The sequence below is a fragment of the Lagenorhynchus albirostris genome, chromosome 3, assembly GCF_949774975.1.
Source record: "Lagenorhynchus albirostris chromosome 3, mLagAlb1.1, whole genome shotgun sequence".
Classification (NCBI taxonomy): Eukaryota; Metazoa; Chordata; class Mammalia; order Artiodactyla; family Delphinidae; genus Lagenorhynchus; species Lagenorhynchus albirostris.
In genome coordinates this window covers 12,077,929-12,097,334 of record NC_083097.1, presented here as the reverse complement: position 1 = coordinate 12,097,334, position 19,406 = coordinate 12,077,929, and the positions used below count along the sequence as shown (strand labels likewise).

Sequence of the window (19,406 nt, the reverse complement as noted above, 5' to 3'; positions counted from 1 at the left end):
CCTGCTGCCAATAACTTGGTGAAGATGGCTGGAGCTTCAGCAGCTACTGATGACGTTGAGGCAACCTTAAGGATGGTAGCCCACCTGCTAAAAGAGGCAAAGTAAAAAGACAAAAGGATTCAGAGATCCTCTTACTAACAGAGCTACCATACCAGCCCCGGGATGCAAGCCCTGGGACTTTCCCACTGGTAAAAAGTAAACCTCTATCTCAAGCCGTTGTTTTGGATCTTAAACCACAATACAAAATGACCAATGGGTTCCCGGCCCTTACCAAGTTTCCAAAGGCATCCATGTGACACTATTAATATCCTACTACTGAGAATAAATAAATAATCCGAGAGAGAATATTCCAACTGATCTTTCTTGGGTGTCTTTGCAACTGTCTGACAGAGCTCGAGAGCAGACATTATTACTGGGTTTAGAACAACATGCCTACTCATGGTGGAGGGGCGGGAGGCAATGACTGAGTACGTGAACACACAATCACCTTAATATAAAGGAACACGTGAGGCAAAGCTCTGCCTTCCGGGTGCGCCTAAGCAGGGATTAAACGGTCTCTGTTGGTGCCCCGGCTGGCGCTGGCGCTTGTGGGTAGAGAGTGTGCCAGCCAGAGTGGCTAGAAAAAGACCCCAGTCACGAGGACACCTGTTGCACAAACTAGACCCCGAGGCGCTCCAAACGCGTGTTCACACGCAGCAATTCTCCATAAAGCTCTCAGAAATAGCTCTACTCTATTTCAGTGGAGCATTCACAAGTTTGTCGATTTAAAGGGTATTATTTAAGCACACGAAGAATACCATGTATAAATTTTAGAAAGCTTTAGCAAAATACCTTTGTCTTTATAAGTACAGGAGTACCATATAGGGGAAAACATGCTAGAATTTTATAAAGAGGACTGTTCTATTGTATAAAAATAAGGACTTTTAAATGGTACAGAACAACCAGCAGAAAACCAATGAAATAAAAAACTGAAAATAGCAGATTATTCATATATAATTTAAGTACTAAAACAATGAATATATATAAGTTTATGGTATGTGATACAGTTCTGAATTTCTTAACTATAGAACCAGGTGAATTAATTTACGTTAAGTTATATGTTTTGTCTAAAAACGTGTTTTTAGCTTTCAGGCAGTCAAACCCTGTCCCACAAAGAGACCACAGCTGTAAAAAAAGGAGATCAACCTTTACTATCAAAAAGCAGGACTTATCTGCTGTAATTTTTGAAAACATCAAATTGGGCCATTTTTTCACATTCTGCTCTTTGTTCCTCTTGCAATACAGCGCTCAGGGACTTGAAAGGCAGCGGAAGTAACATTTTACGAAGAGTAACATTTTATAAATATGTGAACTAATACACTCTAATACCTAAATGAGTTAAGAAAAATGCAAAAAAGGAAAAGAAGGGGTTGAAGTTTAAAATTTTACCATATCATAGCTACGTTCGTTCCTAATATTTAAGAGGAAACTTAACTGTTTAAAGTCAAGAACAGTGGTCTGGTTCTTGATTATTTACTTTTAATCAAAACTTCACATAAGATCTGTAACTTGGATTCCTGTGTACCACCCTACAAAGCGTTCCGCCAAACCTCACAGAGGCTTGCCCGTTCTTATTTCCGGTACTTGGGTCTCTACATTTCCCACTAGATCAAATTAAGAGCTCAGAGCCTCCAGCAGGAGTACTCTTCACTCACACACAGAATGCTGCTCTGATCTACAGAAAGAGACCAGTACCTGGAGATTATTGCTCAAAGTGGCAAAAACCACCACCCAAGGACCAAGTATGACCTGTGAAAGGTCAGTTATATCCAAATGTGATGCTATATCAGATCTAACAGTGCTCCAACAGTATTCCCAAGATATGACCAATGTAGGCAAAACACATGAACCGCATAAAGGCACGGCTAGAAATGACTACACTCAGCGTGTCGTAAAGAAACTGTGGTCCTTCTTCAAATCTTTTATGCATTGACTCAAACCAGCATCCCCCCGCTTGGCTTCCTTCGCTGGGTGTGGCTCATCACGGCCTTCAGGGCACAGCCCTCCACGCTGAGCCTGAGAATGTTTCACAGCCCCACTACCCCCTCCAACTCTCACGAAGTTATTCTCAAGTCCAGGTTCTAGGAAAGCAGGAAGGAGTTACGAATGGTCGCATGTGAGCATCCAGCTTACTGTGCAGTTGTGGTTGACACTCCGCAGCCAAAGCGATGAACACTTTGTCTTTGAGTCAGGAGCGTAAACCGGTCTGAAGATGGCTCCGCAAAGAAGCTGCTGCCACTAACACTGGCCAATGACCTTCTGAAAGGCTGCATGCTGGCTTCCCACACCGCAGGGAGGCCACCCAATATCCTTACGTTTAGAGGCTGGGACTCCCCGCTGAGATGGTTTTCTGCAGGCAAAGCTCTGAGGATGGAATTCTGAAAGCCTATTTCCGTTTCTTTCAGCTGTTAGATTTCTTACTCAGAACCAGATCAACCTAAGCATGCTTGGCTCGCTGACACCTCTACCTGGGATCCTCAGAAAGGGAAAACCCAAACAGGACCCAGACAAGGAACTGGCTGGCACAGCTGAGCCGGTTAAGTCACCCGTATGCAGAGAACATGCATGCTCTACAGATTCCACGTGGGCCTGACCTCTGTCGCTTCTATATCTCAAGCCCTTGCGAGGCCTGAAGTTTGGGGGTGCAGAGAGAGACCCCCGGATGGTCTGTTGGCTCTGATGCTGTGCCCGACATTGACTACGGCACCTGCACGTCTACAGCGATGCTGCAATACTTAATGGGGCTTTGAAATAACCGCTCTATAGAAGTTGCTCTCTACCCAGGCAGGCAAGCTGTCACACGTCACCGACAGGATCTTAGGATGTTTACTACCGAGGTGACTCATTTTTCTGTTTGCTTTTCTTTTAGGCTAATAACCCTCATCGCGCCATCACCCACTTGTACAGCTGCTTAAGAAAGGAGCTCTGCCAGCTCTTCAGGCAGCCTATCGGTCACTTCTACAAGGTGCTGTTGAAGTGTGCAGTAAGTTAAATTGAGAAATGTGTTAAACTGGTAAACTGACATTTTAATATTTGTTAAATTGAGAAACTGATGCAGAAACTAAACCCTGAAGTCACACTGGATCAGGGCGGGCCACGGTGGACGTGGCGTTTCACCTCCTCTGCTCCAAGAATCCCCGCCTGGGACTGCCGTGGCGAAGACCACGGGCAGGTGGCTGGACGCTCGGTACACAGTCTCACGTCACAACTCGGATGGCGGGGGCTAGGGTTACAGATGGCACGGGCACACTGTACTGAGATAAAAACCACTTCTATGAATTTAGCTTGCTGAGAAAGTAGTTGGTAAGTCTGCTTAAGATAAAATGTTGCAAATGACTACTCTCTGTGCTGTTTCTACACCTACAGCTCATCCCAGATGTTCGTGTTGCTTCACTCTCCTGCGATCAACTACATCAGACAGCATTAGCCCCAAACCTGGCGAACTGAAGCAAGCTCCTGTTGGCGAGGCACGGGCATGCTCCTGTTGCTGCAGCACAAACAGGAACACGGGACAGGTCTAATTAAAGCACAGAAAAGCAGGTGTTTGTGTCCTGCGGGAGAAAAACAGGGCTGGGAAAGTTTCCACTGCAAACTTTTGTCATCGGAGACTAGAAGCTGTAGGTAACTATTTAAAGAAAAAAATTGCGGAAGGAAGGAAGGAGGAGGGAAGGAGGGAGAGAGAGAGGGAGGAGGGAAGGAAAGGAAAGGAAAAGTAGGTGAAAGAAAAAGGAAGCACAAGCCCTGCTTACCAATATTCCTCCTCCTAAGTGACCTGTGCCCATGGCAGGGGCGCAAGAAATTTCTGTGGGATGAGTGCCTCCTGGGCAGGCCGGCAGCTCTTGAGAGCCAGGCAGGGAATATGTCTCAGTGTGTGGGCTGTAAAGCAACTGCATCAGAGTCCCTGGACCACTTGGGAAACCCACTAAAGATGGCGATTCACTATCTCTGGGGGTGGAGTACGAGAAGCCGCACTTATAACCAGCATGCTCAGGTTAGAAAATCACTGAGTTAGGAAAAGAAAAAATCACTGAAAAGACAAGAGTGATCCTTGCTTTCCCATCCCCCTTCCCCCTCCCCTCCTAGCATGGAGGAACCAGTGTCCAGGGTCTGCAGCAGTGAGGGGTGGAGGTGCCACAGTGACCCCGTGCTGGGCTTCCTAAGGGCACGGGCACTGGGGGTGATCAGAGGCCAGGGGAACGGGGGAGACTGGGAAGACAGAGCAAATGCACTTACTGAACAAATAACTTAATATACCGAGGATAAAAGGAATCAGGTTTCTCGCCATCTGAAAGGGGATTTATAAACAGAAAGGGAAAGGCTGGTACTGGATTAGAGACGGAAGTGTCAGTAGGAACATGTGCGGTTTTAAAACAGAGACAGACACAGACATAGCAATAGCTGTAGATGTATGTGCATGGATGCATGGATGGACGGATGGACGGATGGACGGATGGGTGGGTGGGTGGGTGGGTGGATGGATGGATGGATGGGTGGATGGATGCATGGATGGAGGGATGGATGGAGGGATGGATGGATGGATGGATGGATGGATGGATGGATGGGTGGGTGGGTGGGTGGGTGGGTGGGTATCTACATTCACATGCTTCCTGACTCTGCTCAGACGGCCTAGAAGCACTGACACCCCACAAGCAAGTGAGCACTCCTGAGCAGCGAGACGTTGTTTCTAAACACCATGCAACACTACAAGGAACCAGAACCTCTTGGCGAGATGCCTGATCTCAGGGATGAGGCAGGAAAAGAACAAGATGAGCCTGGGAACATCCTGTTATGCTAGGTAGTAACGCTCAAATAACCATAAGGACAGATCAGAAAAACACAGAAACATGAGGCCTAAGTTGTCCCACTGTCCAAACATGGACAATTTAGGCGTCTAAACAGAGTACTGGATTTTAACCCATGGAATATAATAAGATTTCACAGATTCATACTGAAATAATAAATAAATTAAAAAATGGGGAAGAAAGGAAATAAAGTCCTTCCTACAGCAGAAGGTCACCTAACGAATACAGAAGGAACGATGGAAATAGGTCCCCAGCGTCTGACGGCATCACAGTGGCACTGTCGTGGGCAGGAGTCAGCAGGGACGCTAAGGCCGTGAGAAGTCTGAGGAAGCACAGACATCGTGTTACGTCACTGCCTCTCTCCACAACATGCTCATCCAAGACGCATTTTCACATGGTGATTTTACTTTGGAGAAACCTTACAGACGCCGCCCACCTCACCAGGTGGTCAAGGTTAACACCGGCAGTCGAGGGAGGGGTCAGCATCCTGTGCCCCTGCTGTGACACTTGGCCCAGTCAGCTCCCCAAGAAAACTGCATGGGTGGGAGGCTGAGGGTCATCCTACAGAAGGAAAGGCCTGAACTCTAAGACTGTCAAAGACACAGGCAGAGAAAGACTAAAGAATGTTCCAGTGTGAAGGAGGCCAGTGAGACGCATCCACGAACGTACCGCATGCTGCTGGGCCGGAGAAGAGAAAGAGACGTAGCCGGGACAGGGGGAAGTACGGATGGCCCGTGGGCAGGATGGTCGTGTTGTGTCACTGTCGATGTGAGGGCTGGAGAGAGGCGGGGGGAGAGGATAGTGCAAACCACTGGGCAATCTGGTCGAGGCGATGCGGGAGCTCCCTGTTCTAACACTTTTCTGCAGCCTGAAACTACCTCCAAATTTAAATAATTTACAAGGAAAAAAAGAATTCTCTTCTACTGAATTTCTCTTCAATTCATTCTCTTCTACTGAAAGTCTTTTCTGTTCATCTAGTCCCAACCACCATCTTCTTGAGTTTACAACTCAGTTGCAAACATGTTCTTAGGCTAAAAATCGCGGTTTAAGCCTGGGAAGCTGTCTACTTGCCATCAAATCATTTTAAATTATTAGTATCAATTTAAAATCTAATGAAACCACACCAGAGGTAAACCTAAGTTCCCATGTTAAGATGCCCCATTTTTATAGAATGCAGTGGGAACGGTGAGAGAATTCTGTTCTTTGCTCAAAGTGCCAAGGGGCAGCGGGCAGGCTGACCGGCCACCAGGCCAGGGGATGACACTGGGCAGGTCAGGTTGAGTCCGAGGCAAGTCCTGTAGGTGAAGACTGTAGGCCAGTCCTGCCAATCACCTTGTGTGTGAGCTGTTCAATCCCATAGCAATCTGGAACCTACCAATGCAACTGAAAAGCTGCTCCCAAGAAAATCATTAATAAGATGGGTGAAGGCCTAGTTATACCAGGGATAACAGGGTCATTCATCCACTTTCTATATTACAGGTCAAAATTAGACGATGCATAGAGATGGTACACTAGGTACACTTAATGCTCTTTGGAACTCACACATTCCTCATGAATCAGTATGATTAAAAAAATACAGATCTGTTCAACCTTCACTTTTCCTATTAAAAAAGTTATCACTTATTTATACAGTTTCTAATAAACTAGATAACCAAATTAGCTTATAAACACCTGATGCAAAATTAAGAAACATAATACAGAGTTGACTATTTTTTAACTGCATGACAACATAAAATAGTGTTAAAGAGGGATCATGTTAAGTAAAGAGGTGTCCAGAGAAACAAACACGCAGATATCAACTTTCACGGGCAGGAAGGAGACTGGACCACACTGTGAAGCAAATATTGTAGGGCAACACACGTTCATTTAATTCACCCGCGGACATGGTGGGGTCAGGAGACCTGGGCCCAAGGACACGAGAATGACAGCTGTTTGGTGAAGCAGGATGTGTCAGACTGAAAATCAAATGGCCGAACAACTTTGACAGGTGTGGATGTGGCTCAAATCAAGGAAGATCTGGATGTAAATATAGTCATACCTTGGTAACAAGGGGGAACGGTTCTAGGACCCCCCAGAGATACCCACATCAGTGGATGCTCAAGTCTCTTTTCTACAACCGCGTAGAACAGGTGACCCCGCACATCCAGAACACAGACCTGCAGCTACAGAGGGCTGACCGTACTTCCTAAACATCTACTCCATGCTCAGCCCTCTGCCAGGTGGTTTGAAACATTTTCTTACTGGAGTCTCACAGTAATCTTTCCCATGAGCACATAGTATTACAGATGCTCACTATAGATGCTGAAAGCAAGCATGCACAGAACTCCTACCCACTCCCCACTCACCTCCAGGAACTTGACCAGTATCATAAAGGCAGACTGGTCGGCAGGGCCAGATGACCACGACGTGGACAAGAGTGACCTGCCCAGACCTACGTGTATTTGTCGTTGTCACTGCATCTAGCACAGTGGTGGCTGAGAACACACAGGCAGCCTGCCTGGGTTCAGTCCCCGCTCCACCTCCTACAAGCTGTTAACCAGGCACAGGTCACCTGACCTCTGCACCGCGCTTTCCTCATTTGTAACAGCGGGTTAGTACGAGTCCCTGCCCCAGAGCTGCAGGCATTAAACAGATGATTACATAATGTCCTTACAACAAAGCCTGGCACAGAAGGTGGCAGAAAATAAAGCAGGGATATGTTAAATAATTAATTTAAACTAAGAAAGAAAAACACTCCATTTAGATTCCTAGAACAGCAAGTGGCTTTACACACTTGAAAAAACTGTGTATGATTTTTTTTTTTTTTTTTTTTTTGCGGTACGCGGGCCTCTCACTGTTGTGGCTTCTCCCGTCATGGAGCACAGGCTCAGCGGCCATGGCTCACGGGCCCAGCCGCTCCGCGGCATGTGGGATCTTCCCGGACCGGGGCACGAACCCGTGTCCCCTGCATCGGCAGGCGAACTCTCAACCACTGCGCCACCAGGGAAGCCCCTGTGTATGCTTTGAAATCCAGAACATGAGGTACATCAGGTTTCCCTCTTTTCTAGAAAGTTTCATTCAGGAATAGTAGATGAGTTTGACTATACTGAATAGCACACAAAATACTATTTCCTAAATACATGTAGTCAAGAAGATTACAATTTCATTTATTTTAGCAGATGACACTCTAAGCACTCTAAAGAAAATCCACAAACGTCACCGGGCCATGAAGAGTTTGCTCTCTGCTCCGTCCTGTTTTACTCACTAGCCCTCACCCCCAACTCCAGTTCAAAAGTTACAATGAAACTTCAGTTCAACTCGAAACTTGTAAGTTTCTTCTAGACTAGCCAAAAATTTGATTTTTTCAACTTTCAGTGCTATGACACAGAAATAGTGTTGCTTTACAGCTGAAGTAGATCTGACCACTCACCTCAGAGTAAGCAAGGGTGATGTGCTCATATATTCCCTGGTGATGATGGATGGCATCCTCCAGGTCCTGCAGCTCGGAGGGAAGGTCCACCTCACCACAGGCTTTGCACCACGAGTCCACGTTGCTCATATACTGGGATGGTATTAAAAAAAAAAGGATCATGTCTACCAATAGCAAATGATATTGAGAAGTAGCTACTTTTTAACGTGGTTTTGAAATAAGCGTGGTTGAGAGAGTGTCTAAGAACAGAGCACGGTTGGGCCTCCATCTCAAATGGCACTGACATGAGTTCTCAAACCAGATTCCTAGACTCTGTGCCCCCCCTCCCCCTCCCCCAGCTTAGGTTCTGGCGGAACTGGGGCTGGGCCCAGGAAGCTGCATTTGAAATCACAGCCTCGGGTGGCTCTGTGGTCACCCCTGGGAGCATCTCTGCCCTGCATTAGCGGCTTGGGGCATCCTGGTTCGTTCTCCTGTTGCGCATTTGAATCCGTATTTCCAACTGCTTTGCGCTGCTAGCCATGGAAAGCAGAGATGCCTCGTCCACTTCCTCCCCTCAGCCTCTTGCTACTCCTGGAGCTGTAGTCCAGCCCTCCTGCTTTCCTCTTACATTAAAACGGCAACGGAAGATTCCTGAAATCATCTACCTATCATTAGGAAGAGCAGGGCGTCCATTTGTCTATCTTTCCAAAAGCAAATACACACAGGAATCGAGGGAGACCAAGCGAACGGGGCCGAAACTCCTCAGCTGTGCCCACCGAACGGAAGGGAGGCTGCGGAATCACTGGGCTCTTCCCACTCGGCACGTAAACGAGGAGAGTGTGGGCTGCAGGCTGCCGTCCTGGGTCGCTGCTGCTACCTACCCTGTCTTCTTCTCTGCCACCAGCACATCCCAGGACTCATCAACAGCTGAGAAATCACTGTCAGATTTCCTAGGGGGATCCTATCAGCATCCACCGCGGGGAAGCGTCCCAGGCAAGCAGCCGAAGGCCCAATTAAAGACGCGACTTCAATTAAGCCAAACAGACATCGACATATTTCCCCGGGTTTCACCTCCTTTACTCTCGTTCCTCGCCGTCTTTCTACTTATCAAGGAATGCAGAGAGTGACTATTTAAAACAGGGTAACTGACCTGCCAGGTAAGAAACATGCTATAATTCTCTTAAAATATATGTGAGAATAACCTCCCAGGTACTTATGACATTTTTAGGAACTTAAAATAGACAAGTCACCTGAATAATAACTGTTTATAAAAATCCCTTTATTATTAATGTATTGGCTCAAAAAAAACACCTGTATGTAAATCCTAGGGCTCGAAACTAATTCCTAGGGCATTAAGTGTCCTCTGATAGCATGTGGCTTCTGATGGCTTCAAACGACTAAACGGATGCAGGCCCAGGGGAAGGTCCTCAGTACCCTCCTCTACAGCTCCTCCTAACATCACCATGGCAATGGAAGTAGTAATAAAATTCTTTATGCCTCTCCCCCTCTGCATGAATACACTTATGACTACTTAGGCATATTTCTACTAAGTATTTCTTGGATGGCGTGTTCTACAATTAGGTCAAGTTGATGATTATAAGCATTCCTGATCTCTATTTCACTCCATCTTCTTCCATTACTGGATGTGACGCCGACTCTAAAATTACTGTAAACCTTTTTCAAATACGAAATTGACTGAGGTTAACCATCAACGTTCATCAGTCGCCAGGTCAAGTCAGCAATTAACTGCTCCTGCACACTGGCCACTACGAGACACCCAAAACAAAGCAGAGGTGAACATATTCCTAAGGAGAGGATAAAACGCTTCTGATGTAACAAGGTGAAAACAAGTTTTGGTTACGCGACACTTCACAATAAGCAGAAGTGTCAGACTAATATATTACTGTACCAAGACGACCGCTGAAATACATTCAACCCCAGTTTTTGAAGCTATCGGTAAAGAGAAACATTTGAGCAGTTTTATGTATGCCTGTAGTTACTTAACTTCCTTATAATTTCTTAAAGTATCCGGAGAAGTACTGACTGTATTTACCTGCAGAAACATAGCCCAGTTCTAAAAACATAGGGCAGAATAGCTTGTAACACAGAAATCTTGTGGAACAAGGACTCTGCACATCTAAATTCACTCGATTAAAATACCCCAATGACAGAAATAAACCTGGCCATGGTTTTTACAGGGACTTTTGCACAAGCACAATTTTTGTCTTTTATTCCTGAGATGGCAGCCTTAGACTCTGAAGGGCAAGCTCCAGTCCCTGAATGCTTTCTGAAAGGCTCAACACCCAAAAGAGATCAGAGTCAGAGCAGCAATCCCTATCTGGAGAGCCAAGGAAGACGATGTTAACAGGCATTCCACAAAGAAAAAGCATCCCAGAATCAAGTTTGGTGTCAAAGTTCAACAGGTACCTATAGAATAGAACCTCCTAGAGCCTATTAATATAAAGTGCCCTGTGAATATGGGAGGGGGAGGGACACTGGTGTGTTTGCTTAGAAACCTCTCTGACCACTTTACTACACACCCCCTACACACACATGCACACACCTCTCTTACCATCCTGACAAATATGTTGTGGGCTTGGAACACCAGGGGGATGTCCAGCACAGAGCCTGACACTTCCTGAAGGACAGAACGTCGCTGCTATACTCTAGCCAGATCAGAGCACCAGTGGACTCTCTGATGCTTTAAATGTTCAAATGTGGACCAAAATGTGCCAGCCTGGGGGTAGAGGCAGGAGAGTGCAAGGGAGTTCAGTGCTTCTCTGGATTCAAACCAGGAACCGGCTCCAGAGCTGGGGATTCTGCTGCTCAGCAGAATGGTCACTTCAGTGCTGCTGAGTAGAAGATGACCGGTTTGCAAAAGTGAGGCAGGCAGACAAGGGAAGAGTGATTAATACAAAAGCTTTAAAAGGAGAGCCTGAATAATTAATTAGCAAACTTATTGTCAGAAGCATTTATTGCACTGTTCTCCATCTGCTGAGAGCAGGGGCTTCCAATGTGCTGGGATCACCCAACCCAGTGAATTTCACGCCCGCCAGGAGCTCCTGATGGAGCATCAGCTGAGCACAGGTGGTTACACCAATTCAGGAGACAAAGGAACAGAAACTTCCTAGAAGGTAAATGTTTAAAATACTTATTTAGGGGGGTTTTCTCCTCTTTGGAAAAATTAAGACTGGTTGAATTTTATACATATAATACAGATATGAATTCAAACTTCGGAGTTTCCTTTCTTATTTCTAATTTCCTCATTTTCTGCTTTCATATCTAGGAGATATTACCCTATTTTTTCTTTTTCTTTCATCATTTCTACTCCCTGAGTATTAATAAACACACTCATTCTCCTGGTTCCTTTAAGGGAGATGGGCTTCCTTCTCAGCCCAGCAAAGTCACAGGAGGGATCATGCATTTTCTACTTGTGAATCCAGGTCTGATGGCTCCAACCGAGTAACTTGGAGAAGACAGGTTCAATCTGAACCAAAATATGCCAGTGATCACTCTAAGTACCTTCCACCTGTTTTCATTAGTATCTTTTTCTTTCATATATACAGATATATATTCTAATCCCTTTCTATTACATGAGAATCTTGTTTTTGTTTTACTACAAGCCAAGAATTAGACTTATGCTTTTAATAAAGTGAAATGACATTAAAATGGGAACAATTACATGTGTATCATTTGCCTTAAAAAACTCAAACGGGAATACTGATGCAGTATTTGTAATATCTTCCTCTAAATTTCAACCCAGACATACGATAAAATTATCCAGATGATAACTATGATACATTCAAAGTAAATGTTACTTCTAAAATTTTTTACTGAACGTGAAATTTTATAAGAAAATAAATCTAAGTGCTTTGTTTGTGAAACAGTGTGCTGTCATGTCAGGAGCAAAAGACTCTCCTAGACCTTGAAGAAAGTCCCAGCTTGGGTAAATTACTCCCCAAACAGAATATAAGGACATTAACACCATCAGTCCCATGTCCTTCACTGGGCTGATTTAAGGATGAAATGAGATTTTGTATTTAAAGGGCTTTGTAAATTTCAAAGAGCTATACAAGCCCTGGTTACTTTGTTTTTGGCTATGATCTGATTATAGAGGCCCTTACAGTCATGGATAAAACGAAGTGATCAGATTTATGGTTCACTCTGAAGGTAAACCATTAGCAACACTAACAGAATTTCTGCAGTGATGGAAACGCCCATCTGTGCTGCTGAGGCCACCAGCCACCAGCCACAAGCTGCTACTGAGCATCTCAAATGTGGATACTGTGACTAACGAGGTGAAATTTAATTCTTTTTTTAATAAATTTATTTATTTATGTATTTATTTTTGGCTGTGTTGGGTCTTCGTTGTGGTGCGTGGGCTTCTCATTGCGGTGGCTTCTCTTTGTGACGGACCACGGGCTCTAGGCGCGTGGGCTTCAGTAGTTGTGGAACGTGGGCTCAGCAGTTGTGGCTCACAGGCTCAGTAGTTGCGGCGCACGGGTTTAGTTGCTCCGCGGCATGTGGGATCTTCCTGGACCAGGGCTTGAACCCGTGTCCCCTGCATTGGCAGGTTGATTCTTAACCACTGCACCACCAAGGAAGTCCCTAATTCCATTTTTAAATTATTTTATTAATATATTTATTTAACATTAAGTAATTTCAATAGCCGCATGTGGTGACTGGCTAACATACTGGACAGTGCAGCTCTAATAATTTTTTTAAATAGTGAAAATTGGAGATTTTCAGGTGCAGTAAAATCAAATCACTTTAATTCTTTGATTTATAAAAAGGTAATTCTAACGAGTTTGCCATAAAGCTTCTTAATATAAAGGGATGTAACACATGACCAAACAAAGTGGAGGCTGGAGCCGTAGACACTGTCTACTGGTGAAATCAGTAACCTGTGGTCGTGTCTCCATTTCTGCAAGCTGACATTCTGATCCTGTGCACACCCTCACTGCGGACGAGGTTGGGAGAGAATGAATGGCCAAGACATCTCTGGAAGCGTAGTCTATGAAACGTCATTCTCATCTAGTTCTAACCCCAAGATTTATGTTTATAAAACCACAAACGAACACGAGTAAGATGTGAAGAGATTATAACTGCTGAAATTGCTGTCCTCTCACTCAAAGCAAATATCTGGAAAGGAAGAAAAAGGAGAAAACATCTCCAAAGGATAAAGAAATTGTAAGGGAATGACTGGATTCTAAAAGGACTGAGCTAATACAAGACTGGGTTTCAGTCTTTATAAGGGCCCTGAACCAAGATGGCGGAATAGAAGGACGTACTCTCGCTCCCTCTTGTGAGAACACCAGAATCACAACTAGCTGCTGGACAATCATCAACAGGAAGATACTGGAACTCATCAAAAAAGATACCCAACATCCAAAGACAAAGGAGAACCCACAGTGAGATGGTAGGAGGGGCACAACCACAGTACAAATCAAATCCCATAACTGCTGCATGGGTGACTCACAGACTGGAGAACACTTATACCACAGAAGTCCACCCACTTGAGTGAAGGTTCTGAGCCCATGTCAGGCTTCCCAACCTGGGGGTCCGGCAACGGGAGGAGGAATTCCTAGAGAATCAGACTTTGAAGGCTAGTGGGATTTGATTGCAGGACTTCGACAGGACTGGGGGAAACAGAGACTCCACTCTTGGAGAGCACACACAAAGTAGTGTGCGCATCGGGACCCAGGGGAAGAAGCAGTGACCCCAGGGGAGACTGAACCAGACCTACCTGCTAGTGTCGGAGGGTCGGAGGTTGTAGCCAAGGACACTGGCAGGGACAAGGACACTTGCAGAAGTTCTGGGAAGTACTCCTTGGCGTGAGCCCTCCCAGAGTCCGCCATTAGCCCCACCAAAGAGCACAGATAGTCTCCAGTGTTGGGTTGCCTCAGGCCAAACAACCAACAGGGAGGGAACCCAGCACCACCCATCAGCAGTCAAGCAGATTAAAGTTTTACTGAGCTCTGCCCACCAGAGCAACAGCCAGCTCTACCCACCACCAGTCCCTCCCATCAGGAAACCTGCACAAGCCTCTTAGATAGCCTCATCCAGCAGAAGGCAGACAGCAGAAGCAAGAACTACAATCCTGCAGCCTGTCGAACGAAAACCACATTCACAGAAAGACAAGACAAGATGAAAAGGCAGAGGGCTATGTACCAGATGAAGGAACAAGATAAAACCCCTGAAAACAACTAAATGAAGTGGAGATACACAACCTTCCAGAAGAAGAATTCAGAATAATGATAGTGAAGATGATCTAGGACCTCGGAAAAAGATTGGAGGCAAAGATCGAGAAGATGCAAGAAATGTTTAACAAAGACCTAGAAGAATTAAAGAACAAACAGGGCTTCCCTGGTGGCGCAGTGGTTGAGGGTCCGCCTGCTGATGCAGGGGACATGGGTTCGTGCCCCGGTCCGGGAAGATCCCACATGCTGCGGAGTAGCTAGGCCCGTGAGCCACGGCTGCTGAGCCTGTGCGTCCAGAGCCTGTGCTCCGCAAAGGGGGAGGCCACAACAGAGAGAGGCCCATGTACTGCAAAAAAAAAAAAAAAGAAAAAAAAAGAAAGAAAATCCTCCAACAAACAAAAGTCCAGGACCAGATGGCTTCACAGGTGAATTCTATCAAACATTTAGAAAAGAGCTAACACCCATCCTTCTCAAACTCTTCCAAAAAATTGCAGAGGAAGGAACACACCCAAACTCATTCTAAGAGGCCACCATCACCCCGATACCAAAACCAGACAAAGATACTACAAAAAAAGAAAATTACAGACCAATATCACTGATGAATATAGATGCAAAAATCCTCAACAAAATACTAGCAAACCGAATCCAACAATACATTAAAAGGATCATACACCATGATCAAGTGGAATTTATCCCAGGGATGCAAGGATTCTTCAATATACGAAAATCAATCAATGTGATACACCATATTAACATATTGAAGAATAAAGACCATATGATCATCTCAATAGATGCAGAAAAAGCTTTTGACAAAATTCAACATCCATTTAGGATGAAAACTCTCCAGAAAGTGGGCATAGAGGGAACCTACCTCAACATAATAAAGGCCATATACGACAAACCCACAGCAAACATCATTCTCAATGGTGAAAAACTGCAAGCATTTCCTCTAAGATCAGGAACAAGACAAGGATGTCCACTCTCATCACTATTATTCAACATAGTTTTGGAAGTCCTAGCTACGTAATCAGAGAAGAAGAAGAAATAAAAGGAATCCAAATTGGAAAAGAAGAAGTAAAACTGTCACTGTTTGCAGGTGACATGATACTATACATAGAGAATCCTGAAGATGCCACCAGAAAACTACTAGAGCTAATCAATGAATTTGGTAACGTTGCAGGATACAAAATTAATGCACAGAAATCTCTTGCATTCCTATACAGTAATGATGAAAAATCTGAAAGAGAAATTAAGGACACTCCCATTTGCCATTGCAACAAAAAGAATAAAATACCTAGGAATAAACCTACCTAGGGAGACAAAAGACCTGTGTGCAGAAAACTGTAAGACACTGATGAAGGAAATTAAAGATGATACCAACAGATGGAGAGATATACCATGTTCTTGGACTGGAAGAATCAATATTGTGAAAATGACTCTACTACCCAAAGCAATCTACAGATTCAATGCAATCTCTATCAAATTACCAATGGTATTTTTTATGGAACTAGAACAAAAAATCCTATAATTTGTATGGAGACAAAAAAGACCCAGCATAGCCAAAGCAGTCTTGAGGGAAACAAAACAGAGCTGGAGGAATCAAACTCCCTGAGTTCAGACTGTACTACAAAGCTACAGTAATCAAGACAATACGGCACTGGCACAAGAACAGAAACACAGATCAATGGAACAGGACAGAAAGCCCAGAGATAGACCCACGCACCTATGGTCAACTAATCTATGACAAAGGAGGCAAAGATATACAAAACCCACTCACCTATGGTCAACTAATCTATGACAAAGGAGACAAAGATATACAATGGAGAAAAGACAGCCTCTTCAATAGGTGGTGCTGGGAAAACTGGACAGCTACATGTAAAAGAATGAAATTAGAACACTCCCTAACACCATACACAAAAATAAACTCAAAATGGATTAGAGACCTAAATGTAAGTCCAGACACTATAAAACTCTTAGAGCAAAACATAGGCAGAACACTCTTTGACATAAATCATAGCAAGATCTTTTTTGATCCACCTCCTAGAGTAATGGAAATAAAACCAAAAATAAACAAATGGGACCCTAATTAAACTTCAAAGCTTTTGCACAGCAAAGGAAACCATAAACAAGACGAAAAGACAACCCTCAGAATGGGAGAAAATATCTGCAAATGAATCAACTGACAAAGGATTAATCTCCAAAATTTACAAACAGCTCATGCAGCTCAATATTAAAAAAAACAACCCAATCCAAAAATGGGCAGAAGACCTAAACAGACAGAAATTTCTCCAAAGACATACAGATGGCCAAGAGGCACATGAAAAGCTGCTCAACATCACTAATCATTAGAGAAATGCAAATCAAAACTACAATGAGGTATCACCTCACACCAGTTAGAATGGGCATCATCAGAAAATCTACAAACAACAAATGCTGGAGAGGGTGTAGAGAAAAGGGAAACTTCCAAAACTGCTGGTGAGAATGTAAATTGATACAGCCACTATGGAGAACTGTATGGAGGTTCCTTAAAAAACTAAAAATAGAATTACCATATGACCCAGCAATCCCACTGCTGGGCATATACCCAGAGAAAACCGTAATTCAAAAAGACACATGCACCCCAATGTTCATTGCAGCACTATTTACAATAGCCAGGTCATGGAAGCAACCTAAATGTCCATTGGATAAAGAAGATGTGGTACATATATACTATGGAATATTACTCAGCCATAAAAAGAGCGAAATTGGGTCATTTGTTGAGATGTGGATGGATCTAGAGACTGTCCTACAGAGTGAAGGACGTCAGAAAAACAAATATCGTATATTAACGCATATATGTGGAATCTAGAAAAATGGTACAGATGAACCGGTTTGCAGGGCAGAAACTGAGACAAAGGTGTAGAGAACAAACGTATGGACACCAAGGGGGGAAAGTGGCGGGCGGGGGTGGGGGTGGGGGTGCATGAATTGGGCGATTGGGATTGACATGTATACGCTGATGTGTATAAAACTGATGACTAATAAGAACCTGCTGTATAAAAATAAAATAAAATAAAATTCAAAAATTAAAAAAACCCAGAAATGAACACCAACAGAAGAACACCCACAGAGACAGAGGAGCAGGCTGGGCGCGCAGCACACCCCCCTCCAAAGCCGAGCTGTCCTCCTTCCGGGAAGGCTGCTTCCTTCAGTGACACCATTAACCACAGGGTCACAGAGTTGAGCCCTCTGTCACCCTAATCACATTTAAATTCTTAATGAGAACTGGATGAGGGTCAAAGGGGTGGCTGTGATGGAAACCTTATTTATGATGTCCAGGTTCTGGTCCTTTCCCTACCGAGTTTATGAGAACAGCTGAAGCATAACTAGAAGACGGAGCATTTAAAAAGAGGGAACAAAGTTAACCTATTCGGAGATCCCTCTCCCGGGAAGAGGAAAACTACTTAGGAGGTGTGATCTTCTTCAGAGCATCTGCATGTCAGTGGTCATGTTTGGCATCTTCTCTGGCCACTGACACACAGGGACTGCAAGCACTGTTAGAGCTCACGCAGGATCCCAAGAAATTCTGTTCCAGAGTGTATTCATCTAGCTGCATTTCCTTCAAATCCATAAATGACAGCCATTATTTTATCCAAATAAAAACACCTCAGGCTCTTTCAACTTCGCTGCATGTCTAAAAATTTTTATAATAAAACACTGGTGGGAAAACACCCCATGGCACCCACATTTCTACATTCTTTTCAGGTAGGTCAGAGCAGCAATTAATCTTCTGGGTTTATTTGCAATTCTGAAAGCTGCCATGGTTAGAGAGATTTTCCCTATGCGTTATTATGCTTCAGACTATCCATTATTCCCCCAAGCAGCCTGTCCCTGTTCAACTTTATTCACATCGTCTTAAAGGACCTTTCTAGGGGCCCACAAGCAACTCGCACACCTCCAGGCCCGGGGGTGGCTGCAGCCCACACTATATGTTACCATTCCAGATGGCACACGAGCGGGGGCCACAAAGCTCCTCTCCCACCCACGGTAATGTCCAATGCACAACCCACCACGACCTTGACAATGACAGGGACCAGAGGTGGCCACAGAGAAGTGTAGACAGCGCTGCTTTAGGCTGAACGGGGCTCCTGTTACTTTAACTCAAACTGTTTCTGGGTGGGGGGCTTTGTTTCTCCTTTATCATCAAACCACCGAAATGCATACAGTTAGCAGAAAAACCTGACCACTGAAACCTGCAAGTCCCTACTCACAGCTTTCACATGAGACTCTTAAGATTTTTTCCCCTTTCTATCCCACTCTGTTTCCCCAATTGCTTCACACTTTAAAGGTTTCTAGAGTTGAGATCACTCATAATTAGCACCTGGTGCAACATTCCAGCTGCCTTGCCAAGATGCCAGGCAAGGTGGGGCCTCTACCTTCCCTGTTGCCTTCACTCCTCAACAGAGACTGTTTCTAGATTAAAGGGATACTACTTCCTTCTTAGAAGCGTCAGTGCAGATCCCTATGAATGTAGGTTTCCTCCCGTAACTATCCCTGAGGAAGCTCTAGTAGTTTCAATTGAGGCAACCACTTGTGTCTTCCTAGTGGCCCGAAGTTCCTGAGCTTTCTTCCTCTATGTCTTGAAAAGGTGTTTCACCACCCAGGCTTCCAGCACTAGCATCTGAGTCACAGCAATTCACTTTCCTTTTGCTGTTTTCCAGGCGTGTTCACTGAAGCAGGTTCGCCTGTTTGTGGGCATGTGGGGAGCGTTAAGGGCACACATCACATGTTACCTCTGAAATAAGGTACTGTGACCAGCACATCAGCAGATGAAGCTGATGTGAAGCCGAATCCACACAAATGACTTAGTAACTGTGAGGGACACTGGAAACCACATCCCAAAGCCACTTTCCCACCGCAGCCCTGGCTGGCAGAGCCTTGCCCCTGCTGGGGAGGCTGAGAACCCAGAACTGCCCTTCCCCGCTCCCCTGAAGCAAG

The 19,406-nt window shown here is 44.7% G+C and overlaps 1 protein-coding gene across 5 annotated transcripts in view; it reads right to left on the bottom strand.

Annotated features, from left to right (window-relative positions):
• Positions 1-19,406, bottom strand: part of TRIO (trio Rho guanine nucleotide exchange factor) — a 372,055-nt gene that overhangs the window by 187,094 nt on the left and 165,555 nt on the right. For all 5 annotated transcript variants that reach the window (XM_060146876.1, XM_060146875.1, XM_060146878.1 and 2 more), the window contains one exon: positions 8,251-8,382. In XM_060146876.1, coding sequence (XP_060002859.1) covers positions 8,251-8,382 — 132 coding nt within the window. The remainder of the gene's footprint in view (positions 1-8,250; positions 8,383-19,406) is intronic.